The sequence below is a fragment of the Protobothrops mucrosquamatus genome, unplaced genomic scaffold (assembly GCF_001527695.2).
Source record: "Protobothrops mucrosquamatus isolate PMUCROS unplaced genomic scaffold, P.Mucros_1.0 scaffold_65, whole genome shotgun sequence".
Taxonomy (NCBI): Eukaryota; Metazoa; Chordata; class Lepidosauria; order Squamata; family Viperidae; genus Protobothrops; species Protobothrops mucrosquamatus.
In genome coordinates this window covers 726231-745385 of record NW_015386141.1, presented here as the reverse complement: position 1 = coordinate 745385, position 19155 = coordinate 726231, and the positions used below count along the sequence as shown (strand labels likewise).

At 34.7% G+C, this 19155-nt stretch overlaps 2 protein-coding genes across 2 annotated transcripts in view; one reads left to right on the top strand and one right to left on the bottom strand.

Annotated features, from left to right (window-relative positions):
• PLEKHG7 (pleckstrin homology and RhoGEF domain containing G7) overlaps positions 1–11678 on the top strand; it is a 19170-nt gene extending 7492 nt beyond the window's left edge. The window contains exons 6-12 of the mRNA XM_015812867.1: positions 2317–2488; positions 3854–3969; positions 4667–4760; positions 5680–5759; positions 7571–7721; positions 9556–9653; positions 11520–11678. Coding sequence (XP_015668353.1) covers positions 2317–2488; positions 3854–3969; positions 4667–4760; positions 5680–5759; positions 7571–7721; positions 9556–9653; positions 11520–11627 — 819 coding nt within the window. The 3' untranslated portion in view covers positions 11628–11678. The remainder of the gene's footprint in view (positions 1–2316; positions 2489–3853; positions 3970–4666; positions 4761–5679; positions 5760–7570; positions 7722–9555; positions 9654–11519) is intronic.
• Positions 11679–14804: 3126 nt separating this feature from the next.
• The window catches only part of EEA1 (early endosome antigen 1), a 50920-nt gene continuing 46569 nt past the window's right edge, over positions 14805–19155 (bottom strand). The window contains exon 30 of the mRNA XM_015812668.1: positions 14805–18883. Within this exon, the coding sequence (XP_015668154.1) occupies positions 18761–18883 (123 nt within the window). The 3' untranslated portion in view covers positions 14805–18760. The remainder of the gene's footprint in view (positions 18884–19155) is intronic.

Sequence of the window (19155 nt, the reverse complement as noted above, 5' to 3'; positions counted from 1 at the left end):
TAACGGTGGTGGGTTAATCCTATTATGTCCTAAAGGTCATGTCCTGCTTCCTTGGGGCTGTGGCTATGGCTATGTCCTGTGTTGAATTTTTGGGTGAGGGGTTGTTATATTCTGCTTTTTTTTAATATCCCCCAAAATATTTCTTTTTCGGGGGGGAGATGTTGCCTTCCTACAGTGGCAGAATTTTGTTGTTGATCAATATGTTAAGTTCTGCCAGAAGGCACAGCTAGCTGACTTTGGCTGACCTCAGAAGCTAAACAGGGTCATATCTGGTTGATATTTGAATGAGAGATGACCAGAAAATAGTAGGAGGCAAGCTAGACTGGAAAGAAAAAGAAAAAATTACAGAAGGCAAGGAAATTGCTGCCAAAGCAACAAATATGTGTGTTCATGAAAACAAAAGTTACCAAAGTCAGACTTAACACAAAAAAGCTTTAGCACAACTATGTTTTAAGCCACATTTTTAAATGTTGAACATTTTTTCTATTTCTGTAATGTAACTAAAAGTGTTTTAGTTTATTTTGTGTAGTTCTATTTTTGGTGTTTTCTGCATTATAATGTGCCTTTAAAAGATTCATTTTGAGGACTTCCAAACTGAAGATGCTTCTGTTAAAAACATATCCAGTGACCAGAGTGGAATGAAGAGCCAGCCAGTAACCTGGCTCGGCAGACAAGGGGAGGACTCCAGACAGTTGCTCCTCACAAGGAGACTGCAAATTCAGGGTCTCTGATAGTTTTAGAGCTCTGGAACAGGGGTCCCCAACCCCTGGTCTATGGATTGGTACCGGGCCATGGCATGCCAGCAACCAGTCCACACAAACAAGCAAAGCCCCATCCGTGGGATGCAGGCAGCACACAAAACTACGCACTCTCCGGTCCGTGCCCAAAAGGTTGGGGACCTCTGCTCTGGAAGACAAGGGAATCCATCTTGTTCAAATCACAGTCTGCACCTTTATGGATGCAGGGTTCACATAATTACTTTTCTAATCGTTTTTTGAAAATTGCTTGTTAATTGCTTTTCTACTACTAGGAACCTTTACATTGACAAGTTTTACAGGACTGGGTGAGTCTCCTTCAATCATAGGCAAAAGAAGTTTTAAATACAAGTTTAAGGACTTTAAAATGGTATTTAGAATATTGATTTTGGAAAGTTACAAATGGACTACAGGTCCAGATATATTTGAAGTAAGATTGTGAAATAATTATAAGAATCCTTTCTGTGGGAAAAAGCTGTTTGTATTTTTTTTTAAATGATAGAATGGGACTTTGAAGGCTGGATTTTAAAGGTAACCAAAAGGAACTAAAATTTACAATCAAATGAAAAGAGCACTTAATTTGACTTACTAAAATAGAATAGAGCAAATGCTTGAAAATTGGATGTTATTTTTGAAAAGTTTAAGAATGTCTGCCATTATAGATAATCTGTGTTTAAAAGATATTATGCAAGAGGAAGAAGTTTTACTGGACAAGACTGAGACTGATCAAAAATAGATTTAAAAATGACAGACTACAAAAAAGATATGGAAAAATGTGCTACACTAAGCACAATAAAAATAATTGGTGCCTTAATAATTAAAAGTGATGTACAAATAACAAACCAAAAAAGTGAGCTGGATAACCTTTCTATATTGGATTTACAAAAGAGACCTATTAAAGCTTTGAAGAATTTTGTGAAAAGGGATAAAAGAAAAATGAAAAGAAATCAAGTTCAAGAACTTTAGTTGAAGGGATTAAAGTTTACTATTGTTAAAATATAAATAGAATATAAAATCCGTGTATTTGATCAAGGTTAAAAATAGATATGTTATCTTTAGTATCCCTTACTAGACTTTTGCTGCATAGGACAGAATGATGATGCTTTAAATATTTGTTTATAGATAAGAGATAATATATGGGAAGAAAAGATCATTTGTTGTATTTTAAAATAAGATAATAAATTACTAAAATAATTTATTTTTGTTCAGTCAACAGGGAAGTCATTTTTTTATATATATTCTTTACTATATACTTATTTTTTCTATTCTTATTATTTCTATTTTCCTTTTGTGCATTTCATATTATTTGTTTTTATTCTTTTATTGCTTTAGTTTGTGTTAGTTTTTCTTTTTAAGGGTAATATTTAAAAGTAATAGTATAAAATACTATTTAAAAGATTCGCTTAAAAATAGAATAATTTGCAAATATGTAAGTTATCCAATAAATAATGTCATTTCAATTTAAGAAATAAATGGTTTATGGTATGGCCAATATTTATTCTGTTAAAAATTCCCATTGAAAATATGTTTTCTAACATGTCTTTTCCATCAATTTTAACAGTGGTGCGAGCGGAATAAAGAATGTAAGCGACTCCGACTAGCTGAAATGTTAGTTGCACCTTTACACAAGTTGACCCGCTATCCCCTCCTGTTAAAGAACATTTGGAAAAATATAGAGACAGCAGAGAAAGTTATCATTAATTCACTTAAGGAAAAGGTGGAAACATCAATACGTGAGTAAAGAAATTCAAAATATCAACGCTGCTTTGGGATTTGTTCTATTCTGAGTTTCTCAAAGAAATGTGCAAAAAATTGTTCTATGATTCTAACTAAGAAAAAAATAGCAATGCAAGGTTGAAGTTACTAAATTACTCCATTGTCACATTTCAAAGGCTATAATATATTTCAGTTTTGGACTACAGTATCTTTGTAGGTTTTTTTTCTCTACACAAATCTTAGATTATTTTTGAAGACCTAGAGAATTTGCAGACTGAGATGTGGCCAGGCCTTCTCCGTATTCATCCCATAACACTGAAATATCCCCTGGCCTTCACCCTTGTTTTACTCTTTTTGTTTAGAAAGCTTTCTTGTTCCTTCTGTCCCTTTTCATTCTCTGTCCCTTTTCATTCTCTGTGTAAGGACCTGCCCTAGCTAGTCCCTGAGGAAAGCAAGACTCTTGAATCCATTGAGTTGAATCCAAAGAACTTTTAGTGAGAGAAGGTAGTTGCAGTAAAGTCAGGCGGAATCTAAAGGTTCCGCCCAAAGCACAAAGCAATTCTTTTGTTTTCCCCAATCCCAACCCCCCTGACCAGTCCACCAGCAGCCAATGTGATGCCAAGAAGATGTTTTGAAAATGCTGAGGGGCTAGGCAGATAATAGGTCACTCTCATGGTGCAATGGCCTTGGAACCAGACTGGAATCAGCTGGGAGTCTGCCCCATCTCCGAGAACAATCCCCCTCCCTATTTCCAAAGCATGCAGCAAAAGCAAAAGCAAAAGCATCCCATAAATGCCAACCTCCCTCCCCCTCCAACAGAATGGCATGACACATTGGTGGACCTAACACTCTTTGGGTTTTGCCATGTAGTTTTTTAATCAGTTTTGTTTCTATTCTATTTTGTTTCCAATTCTCTAGCAGTTATTTTAACTATTTTATCGTTGTATATGGATATTTTTTTTATTTTGTGCTACAGTTCTTATATTTTTTATATTTGCTTTTCTTATTAGATATTGGTTTTGAAATACTTCTGTCATTTACTATAAGCTGCTTGGGGAATCTTTTTGTTCTGAAAATTAATGTACATATTATTTATACTATTATCAATAGTAGTATTATACAGACTTACTGAAAAAAAATCAACTTATTCAAACCAGAATAAGCACAAGAAACTAAAAATCTGACAATTCATTTTTGCTATATATACAAAACTGTTTTTCTAAAATATTATGATAACCACAGATAATCAAATTGAGTTTACCAATGTAAACTTCACTTCTTTGTGTGAAGATTGCTAATGTTCATCATAATTTGCTACCATAAATGTTTATAGAGATGTTATTATCAGTCATTGATTCTTGACTTTCTGTGCATAATTTTAGGAGATTTGGAAGGTAAAGTGAAATGGCTGGATAATTTTCAGAAATTTAAACAGCTTCAGGAAATTATAATTTGGCCTTCACTTTGGGATCAAGACAAAAGATATTTTGTTCCTGAGGTATGCAATTTCTTGATTAGCATAGAAAATGTTATAGTATAGTCTTTAATCTTTCTCACCTAAGTATTGTCATACAAATTGAGTAAAAGATAATCATTATCACATAGTGTGGAACATTCTACCTTCAGGTAGATCACAATATTCAATCAAAATGTTGAATATAAAAGATTACTATCTATTCATTATTTGTTTCAAATGATGTATCACAGTATAAACTATAAAGGTTGAAGGGTCTCCAGGCAAGTATGGCCTTGGAGACTCTAAAACAAAAATTTTGTATTTTCACCCCTTCAGTCCCTCCCCCATCCTCCAGTTGCTTTTTTATAGCATTTTTAATGTTTGAATATGGTATATTATAGTTATGCTCAGCATTTTCATTTCTTTGGCCAGCTTCCAAGAGAAGAAAGAATGACCAGATCCATGCAGATTCTTCTTAAAAAAACAAACATGGATGTGTATTGCTGAAGTTAGAAGCCCTGATCTTGTTAACAAAGCAGGGCTAAAGATTAGAGCTTAATAACCTTGTATTGTGAAGTTTGTATATGAGATTTGATTCTTGTACCCTTTAATAGTATCATGGTGTATCAGTTTGTTTTCTATTGACATCTACTTGTTATTTATTTTCTTTACACTTTCAATAAAAAATCACTTCTTATCTATTGTGGCCTTTTCTACCTTCCTTTTTCCCCATCTTAAGTCTCTCAAGTACATGCTAAGAGATAATCCACATGAAAACATCTTGTCACCTACAAAGAGATCACTTGTTGTTGAAGGGCGATTGATACTTGCAGGTAAATACAATATTTCATATTTGGCAGGCATATTAGACAGTACACAGAATGAAACAGCTTCCAAATCTCATGAAAGAACAAAAACAAAGTCTTAACAAGGCGCAGAATACATGTTATCCAGGCAGAATTTCTAGCTCATTTTTGTGTCCAATTCTGGATATTTACTATTTAATAAGTAAAAGTACATGGCCATAGTTTGAAATCAGAGCATTAATCATAGAAAATTAGGGCTTCCATAAATGTTAAGTATTCAGGAATTTCATAAAATCTAGACAGCATCCTTCTCCATGGTTTACAAAATCAAAGTCTATTACTTAGACTTTTCCTTGCTTGAATACCGGTATTCCGGGATTGGTTCAGCAGTCTACTAAAGTATTAATTCTTGGGGAATTCTTTTGTTCAGTCTGTTATGGGTGCAACTCCTTTTTTTTAGCCAGTTCTCTCATAATGGGACTGGGTTTTTTTTCCTGATGATGAGTTCCAGTTACTGCGGAACTCCAGACCATAGTGTGCCCTAAAGCTACTTCTGCTGCTACCAGCGCTTTGCAACCATTTACTTAATTCAGCCTTGTAAATACAACTGCAAGTATTTTTACACGAGGAGCTATCTTTACATTGTAGTCCATACAGTACCACTATGGCTGATACGAATGTTTAATAACTCAAATATAAATTTAATCTCTTTATACTTTTAAAGTTGTACAGTGTTAATAGGAAGGAGTTGTTTTCTTCCAATTTCCTCATGCATAAAATGATATATAAAATCAAAGATCTATTGGTTATAAAAGGTAACATTCTTTTCAACTTCTTCCAAATTGTTCTGTTAGATCTGCCAAAATCAAGAGATAGTGAGGAGCTCAGAAAATAGTTTTGTTTTTAATATACCTGTATCACGGTTCACCTTTTATTTGCTCTGCAGAATCCATGAGATTTACCGACGTCTATCTGTTCTTGTTTGATGATTTGCTATTGATTACAAAACCTAACCGATATAAAAAGGTAACAAAATAAAAGGAAAGAAAGAGAAAAGTAACAATCAGCTGCTGTTGTATTTATATACATTTTGACTTGTTGGGAACAGGAAGAGTTGTGGATAACTGGCATAGCAACTATTTAATTATCAAAGAATTAAGAAGAGGGCTATGGAATTAAACTTTACTATGTCCTTTTGTAGAAAGCTACCTGACTTATTTTCAGAACTGTTTCATTCACCACTTAAACATCAACCTCACACTGCTGTTTTCAAACAATTTTGTCTTTTCTTTTCCTTCCTCCCTCTTCTCTTTGAACATGCCCAAACTTGGAATTGTTTCCCTTTGTTTTGCTTCCTGAAACAGTTTCTGATAGAGAGCACATGTTGCTAACATTTACAAAGATATACCTTACTAAACAAGCCCACTATTTGCTTACATGGAAGAATCACTTTTTGAAATGGCCCCCAACTTCTTTTGTTCATCTTCAGTGCCATCCTGATCAACAACTTTCGAATCAGCAGCAACCAATCTTAAGAAGATGGGAAAATATCATAGATCAAAGAGATGGCAGATGGAAATAAGGAATTTGCAACAGTCTAAACATGTCTTGTATAAAGAAATCCCTAGAAATTGGGGGGAAATAGGCCTACTGAAATGCAAAGACTAAGATTAGCTGGACTTACTAAACATACAGGGAGGGAGAAAGCTTATCCTTGAAAATCAACTTTAAAGAAACAAAAAACACTCTTGTAAAACATACACTAAAGCCATTGGTTTATGCTTTGGGGTGAGTTAGTCTCCCAGAACAGAAGGGCTTTAAGGGTTGCCATGATACGAGCCAAATCTTTGGAGGACCTGTAATATTTGCTATGTCAACCATATTTGTTTTTAGGATTAGGTTCCATATTTTCAGTATCTTCCATTTCATTGTGGATAATAGTTATTACAGGTTGACTGAAGGATATTGGATGGGAATTCCCCTTGGGTCTCTTCACAATAGGTAGTAAATACAGTTAATATTGATAACCATAGAATATTTCTGGCTTATGTCAAAAGCTGTGCAAAGAGTGACTAGCGTCACAACCATTAAGATGGGGCTAGCTGTAATCGTGGTTTGTTGAACAAGGTATATTGGCCTGGTTCAAACATAATGCTATGATTTCTTGAGCATGTTGATTCACATATCTCATTAAGCCAAAAATAAAGAAACCACATTATGGTTTAGCATGTTGTGCAAAGCCAGCCATTCGTTGTAGAGCTTTTGATAGAAGCAGGAAATGGCCCTACTTATTCATATTAGTAGCTTGATTTAAACATCAGCTTCACATTGCTGTTTTCAAACAATTTTGTCTTTTTTCCTCCCTCCCTCTTCCCTTTGAACATGCCCAAACTTGTGTCAGTATATGATTCCGAGCTAGTTTCCTGTCTCCTTCCTAATTAGTTGGTTTCCTTTTCCACCATTCCATCTGCCTCCCATTAATTGATCTTTATAGGTTAATTAAACTATAACATAAAGTAGAGAATGTAAGACAAGCTGCTAGCTTTTCCTACAGTCTCTATTTCAGTGGCAACTGTGGGCAGGGATATCAAAATTGGCAAGGAAATCACTATAAAGGCCCTAGCCCTTTTGAAGTATGTGCACCATAGATGCCAGGTCTTGTGTCACAATACTGTATCTGCCAACTTGCCATTTTTGACACTCCGGTTTATTCCTATTTATTTATCCCAGAGGATCCTTTTTCTTATGTCCTGCAATTTAGCTACTTACCTTAATTTGAATCTTTCCTGCTTTCCCTGCAACCATGGATTGCAAATATGTTTTTCATTTCATTTCAGAAATTTGACCTGAGTTTAACACCTGCTTGTTCTTTCTTCAGTCTGGAGTTACAATCTTTGCTTGAAGAAGGTGGTAACTGCATGGTACTTGGCCAGCCTATTCCATTAGATAGAATGATGGTAAAAAATATTGATTCATTCCATATAGCAGGTATGCTAAATGCTTTACAATTGCTTTGCCAGAGATTTTAAAATCATTTCTTGAAGGCCTGGTCATTTAAGTCAGCCCTCTTTAAAATATTTAGAAAACTTAAATAATGAACAGGGGTGTGAAGTTTTTCCAAAAATGCCTACTTTCATTGGAAAGCCTCTAAACAGTCATTGTATATATTCAACATCTTGTAAGTAATGAATAGAATTCATACAATACTGAACTATAGATGGCATGTACTGTATTATGGATTTGCTTTTTAAAGTGTGCTGGGGAAGAAGCCAAACTGATGGGACAAACCCACAATTTAGCACTGACATTGGTATTCATTGTTAAATCTAAACAATCTATTCTTATTGTACTCTTTTCATGTGAAAATGAACTTTTTGCAAAATAAATCTTATGTTACCCATTTTCAAATAAATCCAGCATATGTGTATTCTCCATTTTCTATGTCCCCAACATATCTTAGTATGAAGCTATTATTCACAGCTGATACCCCTATATATAGTGCATCTGACTATGATATGATTATCGTATCTCCTCAATATTTGATTAATTAAATACTATTATGGGGATTACAGTGATACTTACATTACGAGAAATCATATATATATAAAACCAGCTTCAGCTCTTAAAACTGTAATCTATTTCTGCATGGTGTGTAGAGACAGAGACATTTGTGGTGAAATATATGACCAGCAGAAGAAAAATGAGGCACTATTATGCCCTTTCATTAGAATAGCAATACAGTAAGTATTCAGATAATTAAAGTGGAAATGGAAATGGAAAAGCTAGCGTTCACATTCAGATTTAGACTTAATACAATCTATTCTATTAATACAATCTATTATATTTGGAAGCAGTAACACAGGCAGCTCCGAGATTAATTAGAAGAACCCTTTTCTTAATATTGATGAAAATGCTAGCTCTTTATTTTACTATCCTCTTTACAGTAATTGAAAGGCATTTCTTTGATGATAAAACAAGGGTGGGTATCAGTAGCAGATGTGACCTTACATGAGCCAGAACCAGTTAGGAGAAAATGGGATGTCCAAAGTATATGTGAGTTTGCACTTTAATTTCCTTAGAGAACTTTGTATTTAGTACTCAACATTGATTTTCATGAATATTTTTGGAAACCTTGTTGTTTTTTACCACTTATGACCAGTTTTTGGGCTGCATTTACATCTAAACCAGACCTATCTTTGTTTAGGAACTTACATGATAAGAATAAGACAGAGGCAAAAGAAGAAAGGGGAGAAGCCAACATTAGAGAGTAGAAACACCTATTGTCTTGATGAGAACCATTTTTATGTATGTATGCATTGCATCCTCATCTCTTTTCCCCAATAACAGACTTTAAGGAAAAGAAAGTAGTTAAGAGATCTCAACAGATTTAATAGCTCAAATTCCAGAAGGGCTCCATAAAATTTACCCCAAAGTCATTGTTGCCTACTTCTATATCAAAGAACGTCAGCTGAACATTCTATTGAAGTTGTTCACTGAATTATCTGCATGTACATCAGCAGCAATTAAATATTCCATTTACAAACTTAAAGGCAAAATGTCTATGGAGATTCTCAGTCCACTAGGTCATGATTGTCCCAAAGTTATTTTTTTCAAGAGGCAACTGGACTTTCTTGTTTTTCTTTGAAGATGTTTCGCTTCTCATTCAAGAAGCTTTTGGGATGAGAAGCGAAACATCTTCAAAGAAAAACAAGAAAGTCCAGTTGCCTCTTGAAAAAAGCACCTTTGGGAAAACTGAAAGGCAGTTATTCATTGTTTATAGAGATCTGGAATGAAGCTATATCATGTTTCTATATTTCCTTAGCACTGGGACTACGAAATGCTTTTCTAATACAACATGAAAATAGATATCAACAGTGCATAGGAGCCTATTTACTTCAAGCACAAACAGAGGTATCCAAGGTAGGTATTTTACTTTGGAAATGTTTCTTGAAAGCATAAAATGTATCCATCCTTATTGGCCTCTTTGATGGATGAGGTAGTACTTCCTGCCTTGAAATAATGCTGTTGCTTCTCCAACAGTTTTCAATAACTATCAGTCCCCTTTCTTCTTTCTGAGAAAGGTTATTGAGAAAATAATCGGTCCATAGTAGATGGGAACTCTTGAGGAAATGGATTATCTAGACCCATTGTAGTCAGGTTTGAGCCATGATTTAGTATTGAGACAACTTGTGTTGTCCTTGTAGATAACATCAGAAAAAGGGTGGAGGTACTGCATCCATCCATGTGCTTCTTGAACTCTCAATGGCTGTTTATATTGTTGACCATGGTATTCTTCTGAGATGCCTCTCTGGGTGGCATCATTTTATGATGATTCTTCTTTTTCCAGAACCAGCTCCAATCAGTATTGCTTGGGGGAAGAAATAATTCTTGCCTCTCTTTTGTAGGGTGCCATAGTTTTATTCTCTGTCCCCTTTTTTTCAACATCCATATAAAACTGCTAAGTTAAGAACCATCAATACATGGAAAATACATAATTATGTCTCTTGACCATGGGCTGGCTAAGCTGTTACGGTCCCACTGGAGTCTGTGCCAATTTGGATAGGGAGGAATTCACTCCTATAAAGACCAACTTGCTTTGAGTACCTGGGCCACTCAGATCTTGAATTATTCATCTTTGACCTTGCATGGGATCATCTGGTACACCAATTATGCCCTATCCTAGATCAGGAAGATTGTCAGTCAGTCAGACCCAGAATATCTCACGACTTGACTATTGTTATGTTGTACATGAGATTACCCTCAAAGATCACTCAGAATCTTCAACTGAGCCAGAGAACAGTGGCATGGGCAGTGATGACATTGCCTATGTGCCATGTAACACCTCTGCTTTATGAACTGCACTAGTTGCCTATTTGGTTCCTGTGCAACTCAAGGAGTTGCTATTCCTATAAAGCCCGTGATGGTATAGCACAGTGGTTCTCAACCTTTTTAATGCCGCGACCCCAACCGGTCGTAAGTCAAGGACTAAACCGGTCATTAAGTCGAGGACTAAACCGGTCGTAAGTCGAGGACTAAACCGGTCATAAGTCGAGGACTACCCAACCGGTCGTAAGTCGAGGACTTTCCCTGCCCGGGAGCGCCGCACATGCGTGGTTCCGCCCCCTGCACCGGCCGAGGCGTAGCTGGCAAGCGGCAGAGACGGAGCAGGCCGACCACCAGCTGGCCCAGCCCAAGGGAGGTAAGGCACCCACCGGAAAAGGGGGAAAAAATGGTGGACAAAAAAAATGGCGGACAGCCTTGCTTGGCGACCCCCATGAAATGATCGATCGACCCCAAATGGGGTCCCGACCCACAGGTTGAGAACCACTGGTATAGCATCTAATTATTTGAGGGGCTACCTATCTCTTATAGTATTTGCTCAGGCTATTCAATCTGGCAGAGTCAGCGCACAAGTGCCTGTGATTAAATAATGCTATCTATTGGAACTCTAAAAGCATTCCTTCTCTGTAGCAGCACTTGCAATATGTAGTGAGTTCCCCAACCACCAAGCTAGCCCCCACCCTGTTTACGTTTTGAAGAGCCTTAAAAACATGGCTCTTCACTCCAGCCTTTAGTAAGAGTAAGGAAGCTTTCTTTGGATTGTGTGGGTTATTTCTCTTTTGTTTTTGTCTGGTTTTTATCATTCTTGCAACTTTTTTATCCTCTTTTTTTCTCTTTCTGATGTTTTTATTTGTGAGCTACCCAATGTCATTGGGGGTTAAGTGGCATACAAATTCAATAAATAAATTGTAAAAATTAATTTAAAACATTTGCTTTTTTTTTCAGAAAACATGGATATCCCAGATGGAAACAACAATCACCAACTATATAAGAAGAAATAATCTTTCAAAAGCTTCATTTTTCAGTACACTTGCTGAATCCTCTGAAATTTAGCTGTAGCTTATAATGTTTTTACTTTTTTAATGTTTTTCAATTTTTAAAGAAAAGTGTTAAAATGTTTGGAAACCTTTTTGAAATGGGAGCATTCTTTAGTTTGAACAGAGTTCAGAGAATAACTCATATGAATATATGTAAATATCAATGTTACTACCGTGTTTCCCTGAAAATAAGACCAGGTTTTATTTTTTATTTTATTTTTGCCTCCAAAAGAGGCACCAGGTCTTATTTTCAGGTGGTATTTTCCACGATCTCAACTCATGGTGGTGGCGGCACCGGCAGCCCTGCCCAGCCAGCCCATTTCTTCTGCAACCGAAATGCCTCTGCAGCTGGAATGGAGCTCCAGATTGACACACGCAGCGCCCCCTGGCCTGCATTTTGCCGTCAGAGGCCTCTGCAGCCGAGAACCAAGCTACGGATTGAATCCGGAGCTCCCTTCTCAGCTACAGAGGCCTTTCCTGAAGGCCTCTGATGGTGAAATGCAGGCTGGGGGCTCCCGCAGAAGTGGGCTAGCGAGGCGAGGCAGGTGTCGATTCATGGGAGGCCTGGCTGCAACGGTAAGCGGATGCAGGGGGTGTGGGGCAACTCCACTCTCCATCCCTGCACTAGCTTGATTTTTAGGTGTGCGCCTAGCCCCAAAACTAAGCCTAATTTTGGGAGTAGGGCTTATATTAGGCCCACCCCCCAAAAAAATCAAACTAGGGCTTATTTTCGGGCTAGGTCTTACTATTGGTGAAACATGGTATGACCTTTAGTTCATCTGCATTTACTAATAAACATAAATGGAAAAATATAAGAATATTAAATGCCATTAAACTAACATTTTTACTTACTTTCATGCTTAATTTTTTATCAAACTAACTACAATGGCATTATGCTGCTTTTCAAAAAGAGAGAAAAGGCATCTCTAAGTACATAATATGACCTGTCTAAAAATTATAATGACAATAAAAAAACCTGAAGATAATAGTGATGAAGACAAAGCAGAGATGAAGAAATAGTGAGAAAGAAAAAAAATCCTATAATACGCAAGTCTAATGTGAAAATTGTTGCAATTCATAGGGTGTAGAGATGAATTTAATCGTGTCATTTGTTATGATAAATTGGACAACGAAGAAATGGTATCCAGCAGAGATTTCCTGGTAGAACATTCATCTAGCTGAAAAACCTTGATTTTACTTTGAGAGACTTTTAAATTCAGAAAACAAATTGAAATTATCTAAAACAATGTCAAGAAAAACTCAAGAAAGTAGCTATTTAATAGCAGAACTAAGACCAGAAAAACTTCATATAGCTCTAAAGGCACTGGTTCTTCCTTGCTGCACTAAAGAGATACTTAGGCATAAAGGAGAAACAGGAGGGATTTTTAAAGGGTTCGGATTTTTGGACAAAACTATTAGCAAATAGATTAATGATAAGGCTTTGAAATGTCTGTATCTTGGTTATCATCAGACACTGGAAGAACAGCTCATTTGCTAGGATTGATTTGCCACACTGATGATTGTAAAACAGAAATGTTCTGTTGTAATGAATTAACAGGGCTTTATGGCTGCAATGTTTTCCTGAAGCAACCATGCTAATAGAAAATGGAACAAAAATGCCACAGAATATGATTTATGAGTTTAGTAACAAATTTATCACCATGATTAAAACGAACCTGACAGATATTTGACAACCAAGTTAACTGGAATTTCTCAAGTTGAAAATTACTTCAAAGCCACAGGTAGAAATAACCTTATGGCAGGTTAATGGACAATAGGACTTTTGATTTATAAATTAAAATATTTTTATTAAGGAGTTCACTAGATATTATTTATGAATAAGCAATCTACTTGGTAGCACCTAAATAACTTTGGCTGACTTTGACATGCTAAGCAAGATCCAACCAAACTGTTCTTTTGGATGGAAGACTATTGAGAAATACGAACATTTAAGGGAGGCTGAAAAGTTGGGGAGGGGGAGAAAATCTTGAAGACAATGGGAAATCACTTCTGTATTGCTCATTTATTCAAAACTCCTTATAACCCACCCATCCTGAATCATTTTAGGCAGAATGAAAAGCGACACAAATACAGTATGTCCAAAAAGTTGTTAGGAGATGAGCATGGCTTTTTTTAAGGTGGACTGGTAATACAGCACATATACTATTACTTAAACATACAAAATCCATTATAAATCTTCCATTATGAGAGGTCTTTTTACTTTTTAAAAAATATGATGCATCACTCATTTTATCCATTCCATTGGCAATTAAAGGAAGCTATGGGATGCTATAGTCAAAAAATTAATTGAAATGTTTTGGTGAAACTACTACTAAAAATACTTTCATATGATTTGGACAAGACTCGAACTAATTAACCCCCTATATAGGCTCTCTAGTTAATAAAACATATCCAATTATGTTATACCTCTTGAGATCTTTCCATTCTGCCATATGTACTTGGCACTACACATTAGGGATATTGGTTCTACAGCCTTTTTAACAATACTAGACAATAACACAACCTGTTAGATCATTGTTTCAGAGATAATTCCTTACTGAAACAGAAAACCAAGGGAAAAATAGTAGATGTGAAAGCAACTTCCAATTTCCTGGCAGCTTAAACACAGCTGACTGCTCTTTAGCAGTTGATGATGGGACTGGTCTATATGACCTGCAGAAGGCTAGGGCAGAACTGATGTACTGAAACTCCAAGCAGCATTGAAGTGACTATAAATTTGCCAAATTTCAATCCCAGAGAAGTCATGGGTCCCAGACTCTGGATGCAAAGTAAGTCATCTGATCCGCAAGATGGGCAGCAAATAAATTTGATAAATAATGATAAATAAATAACTTACCTCAAATAAGTTTGAGGTACCTTGGTTCAAAAAATGTTGCCCTATAATGCACTGTTGCATCCAGTTAAAGTCTACAAGACACAAGAGTTTCAGTAACACAGAGATTGAAATTTTTAGACAAACTATTAAATTCAAAGAACTCAGGGAAAATGATAATCACTTAAAATAGCAATATAATTATATGGAATAAAGAAAGAAATTCAATCTTGCCATAGCCAAAATATGAAATAGTTGAAGCATTCTACTAATATGTGAATTGGAGATGAATAGGTTTGACATATATAGTAGATAACTTTCCATACCAGCAAAAGGGCACCAAAACAGTAATTGCGAATGGTCTATTAAAAATTTCTAATTTTATTTTCAGCCCAATAATAGAATACAAAAGTAATATTTCCATAAGTATCCACCCATGGGTTTCATACAGAATTAGTGATTGCATGGTGTCATTTTTCTTACTACTCAGCTTCCATCACTTTCCAAATGCAGAGTTTAGGAATTACAGTGCATACTGAACTAAACTCTTTAACATTATAAGGCACGACTACATGACTACAAGTCATAAACACACCACTCAAAGAAGGACTTAAGAGAATCCACCTGATAAAAATTGCCATGCAAGACTATCTAAAGATAATGTGAATGTAAGGATCCACTTGAAAAAGAAGTGCAATCTTATGTAGATAAAGCTACCTTAATACATCTGTAATTTAAGATAAGCACAGAAATTCTTCAAGTCTAATTTATACAATATACAGACCCCACCCAATAAACATTATGCACAATATTCACATCTGCAACCATAATAAGCCAATAGTTAAAAAGAGGCCAATAGGACAATACAATTTGTGGCACACTTCCATTATAGCATAATAGCATTTTTCAATTTCTTGTCAAAAGCACTGGAAATAGAGGCTAACTTAATGACATGTAAATATTAACAGCAGCCAATGTGACACATACAGCTGATATAGATCAAACATTATAATTAGGAACAGTTGTATAATTTAATTTTTCTCCAACACCTATAGGTTTGTAGAACCAAAAGAGTATCGATTCATAATAACTGTAAGTTACATAAGCACACATATTGAAATATTACATTTTTGGTGAATCAAAATGTTTTAAAATTTGGCAGTAATCACAAATCAAACCTAACATCGTAGTGAGGGAACCATTTTAAAATGGGCTCAACTTGAGTTTTATATCAAGAGGTAGTTAAAATGAAATCTTACATAGTGGCATTCTTCAACTGGGCTTTTTGTGTGTTTTTAAAATAATTTTATTACAAAAGTGATAAATCCTATACAAGCAGCATTTTGGATAGATTTCTATTACAAAATGTTTCTTTGTGTATTAACCTGATGTAACAATATTTTTTTCTTTCTCTTTGGTGCAAAGAGTTTGGATTTAACCACATATTACAATGTAGGTGGCATGAAAGTTATTCAAATCTGCCACACTAATCAACAACATATACTGTATTTGAAATTTATAAATTCAAAACGCCAATAACAAATCTTATTCATATGGGTTTTAAAGAGATCACAGCAGAAAAACAAATCTCTGCTGAATGGTGTTGTCTACCACACAAACTACTTTTCTCATGACTGTTTTCCTGTGTGCCTGCTATCAAACAATTCCATACTGAGGCAGAGCAGTTAATGTTAAATAAGGACAGCTTTATTCATTTTTTAAATGCTAAATAGAAACTGTGAAAATATACCACTTCTAAGTTTTAAAGAAACAATACAAATACTAACATTTCTGTTCTTAAGTAGGGAATTTCCTTTTCTGTTTATTGCTATGACCTGGAAATAGATCATCTAAATAAATTTTAATGTAATTTAATAACAAATGTTTATATAGGAACAATGAAAGCCACTGAGAACATGAAATGTGCAAAATTGCCAAGTCTACTTTTTCTATTCTTAAAATCAAGCAGTGCTTTTAAAGAAAATGCAAAGTTCTTTAGCATACACTATGTATACTAAAATATATATCCTCTGTCCATAGAAATTATGGACATAATATTCCTAAACACAATATGAAATTACTAGGGAATTGAATGAGCACTTAATTAAGAATGTACAATTTTGTAGACCAATTACTACATCACTTCTTGCAAACATTTGTTCCTTCTCTTGCATATAGTGTTGGTTACACTAAAAAGTGCATAGTGCAAGTGACAATGCAATACCTTGCTCTTCCTGAGTTTTCAATTTTTAAACTATCAGATCAACCTCATTTCCTTTCTCTGGACAAGCTGAACTTTATCCATGTGCGTGTTAATGTATGTAAAACATCTAGGGACTGCAATGAAATCAAATTCCCACTTAAATGAGGAGCAGATAGTTTGCTTGTTTTTAATATTCTTTTAAAAATACTTAGAAAAAAATGCAAATGGCAGATACAACCTTGGAAAACAATTCCACCTTATCTTATATATAGGAAGCCATTTCCAAAATGACACCTGCTACAACCCATACAAGCATCATCTTAAAAAATATTACTTCCCCCTTCTGAATCAATTTCTTTATATGTTAATTTATGAGATGAAGAGTTACATATATAATTAATCAATTAAGATAAATTAGAAGATAGCCCCAATAAAATTCAGTTCCTATCATGAATACTTCAAACTTTATCTTTTTCCAATTTAGATTAAAGTAATAGTAGTGAATAAAACAGCTGGATAGCATCTGAACTATATTTCTATTGTAGACTCTATGAATAGCTGACTTAGAAGATTTGACCTCTATACGTTATACTCATATTTGACCATTTGGACATTTTTACCTCATACTGACTCATAATCTTTAAGACTTTTGATCTATCAATCCATTGTATAGTCCACAACTATTTTTTCCTCCAAGATTTCAGACAAGAAAAAAAAGTGTGTAAGCCCTAGTACCTGTGATTTCATTATTTGGAGATACAAGCAGTAGAACTAGAATCTTCTACACGGAAAGCCCTCTCTATCCATATATCTTTATTAAACTACCTGTGTTACTTTTTTTCTACTTCCATATTCATTTCTATGTCTACAACTGCACTCATCTCCCATGCAAATAGGTTACAAATCCCCAAAAAATGATTTTAAATATCACCTTACATTTTACTAATAACTATATTTTACTAAACTAGATTTTACCAGTGCATTATTTTATACCAGCACAATGTGCATAGTAGTGTATGTATATCCCAATCTCAACTGAAACAAACATTTGTTATCCATCTATTAGTTTCAAAACAGTAATTTTAACTAATTTTCAGATGAATAAAATATGACATTACTGTTTAATAAACTCCATAATTAGAGAGATTGTTAATTAACTTAATTAACATAAAACAAGAGAAACTACTGAGAATTTAGGTTTCTCTTCAATCTTTACCAGTGCTGAGTTTCATTCCAAATTTTAAGGAGGACAAAGATTTGTAATACTAATTAAAATGGGGAACATGCACCTTGAAAATGGTGGAGTTATAAAATAATAATTATCATAACTATGTATCTTTCAGTACCAGAATTTGCTATGCTTGGATCTTCCAGGCAATATTTGAGAGAACAGTGCAAACATATTTGAATAGTACAAAGAAATGTAAAGGAGCATAAGAATTTGCATATCAAAGATGATGTAGCCCAACTATTTTCAACAGGATGCAGCATATCCTTAGAGAAGAAATATCAGATCTACACTATAGTATTGGGATTGCTTTTCATTATCTGTAACATATATTGTACAGTGATACTATAGAAAAACAGCTTGACAATCTTGAGAGTTCAAGGCAGCTTCCACTAATTAGACATAATCATAAAAAGGAACTCACAGTAAAAAATTAAGAAGAAAAAAGAGGAAAAAAAACAATAGACATGAAAAGCTGCTTATTTGAGGCTATTAATACCTTATACATTTCTGAAGAATCATTAAGTTATACTTATGCAGCAATAATTGAAACACAAAATCCCTGCAAAATTGTTTAAAGGGGTTGTTTTTGAACAAACAAATTAGGATAAAAAAATACATTGTAATTCCTCTATTTTAATTTTATTTACAAGTCATTGGAGACTTATAAACTTGACACAGAAGCTCTCTTTGACCAAAACCAAGTAAGTCACAGATAATTTCAACTTCACAAGAAGTACAATTGTTTGACGTTACCAGTTAAACACTATACTATAATTTTGTCAATTGTTACAATCAGTGCCCACCCAAAATAGTAGTCTGAGTATTGTACTAAGTGCATAACAGAAATTTTACTCTAGCATAACATGTAAGAGTTGTGAGTAATTATCCTTGTAGATCATTGAAACAGGTATCACAGACACGAACGGGTTTCTTAGAGGAAGGAGTTAAGGCATTCTTTGAGGAACACTCAGCACAGAAAATATTTCCACACTGTCTGCAATGGTGCTGCAAAACAAAAACAAAAAAAGTTATGAACACATGGTATATATAAGCTCAAACTCTATAGCTTGGTATTACATAAATGTTACTCCAATACTTAATTGTTTAGACTTGGCTCATACACCAATACTAAAATATAAGCTAATATTTGGTTATTGAACAAGTCAAGAGTGTCTGAGTTTATTTAGTATTATTATTTATTAAATTTATATGCCACTCATCTCACTCTGAAAGAGTCTCTGTTCCTAAACTAAGAAATGAATCATGCTTTGTTAAGC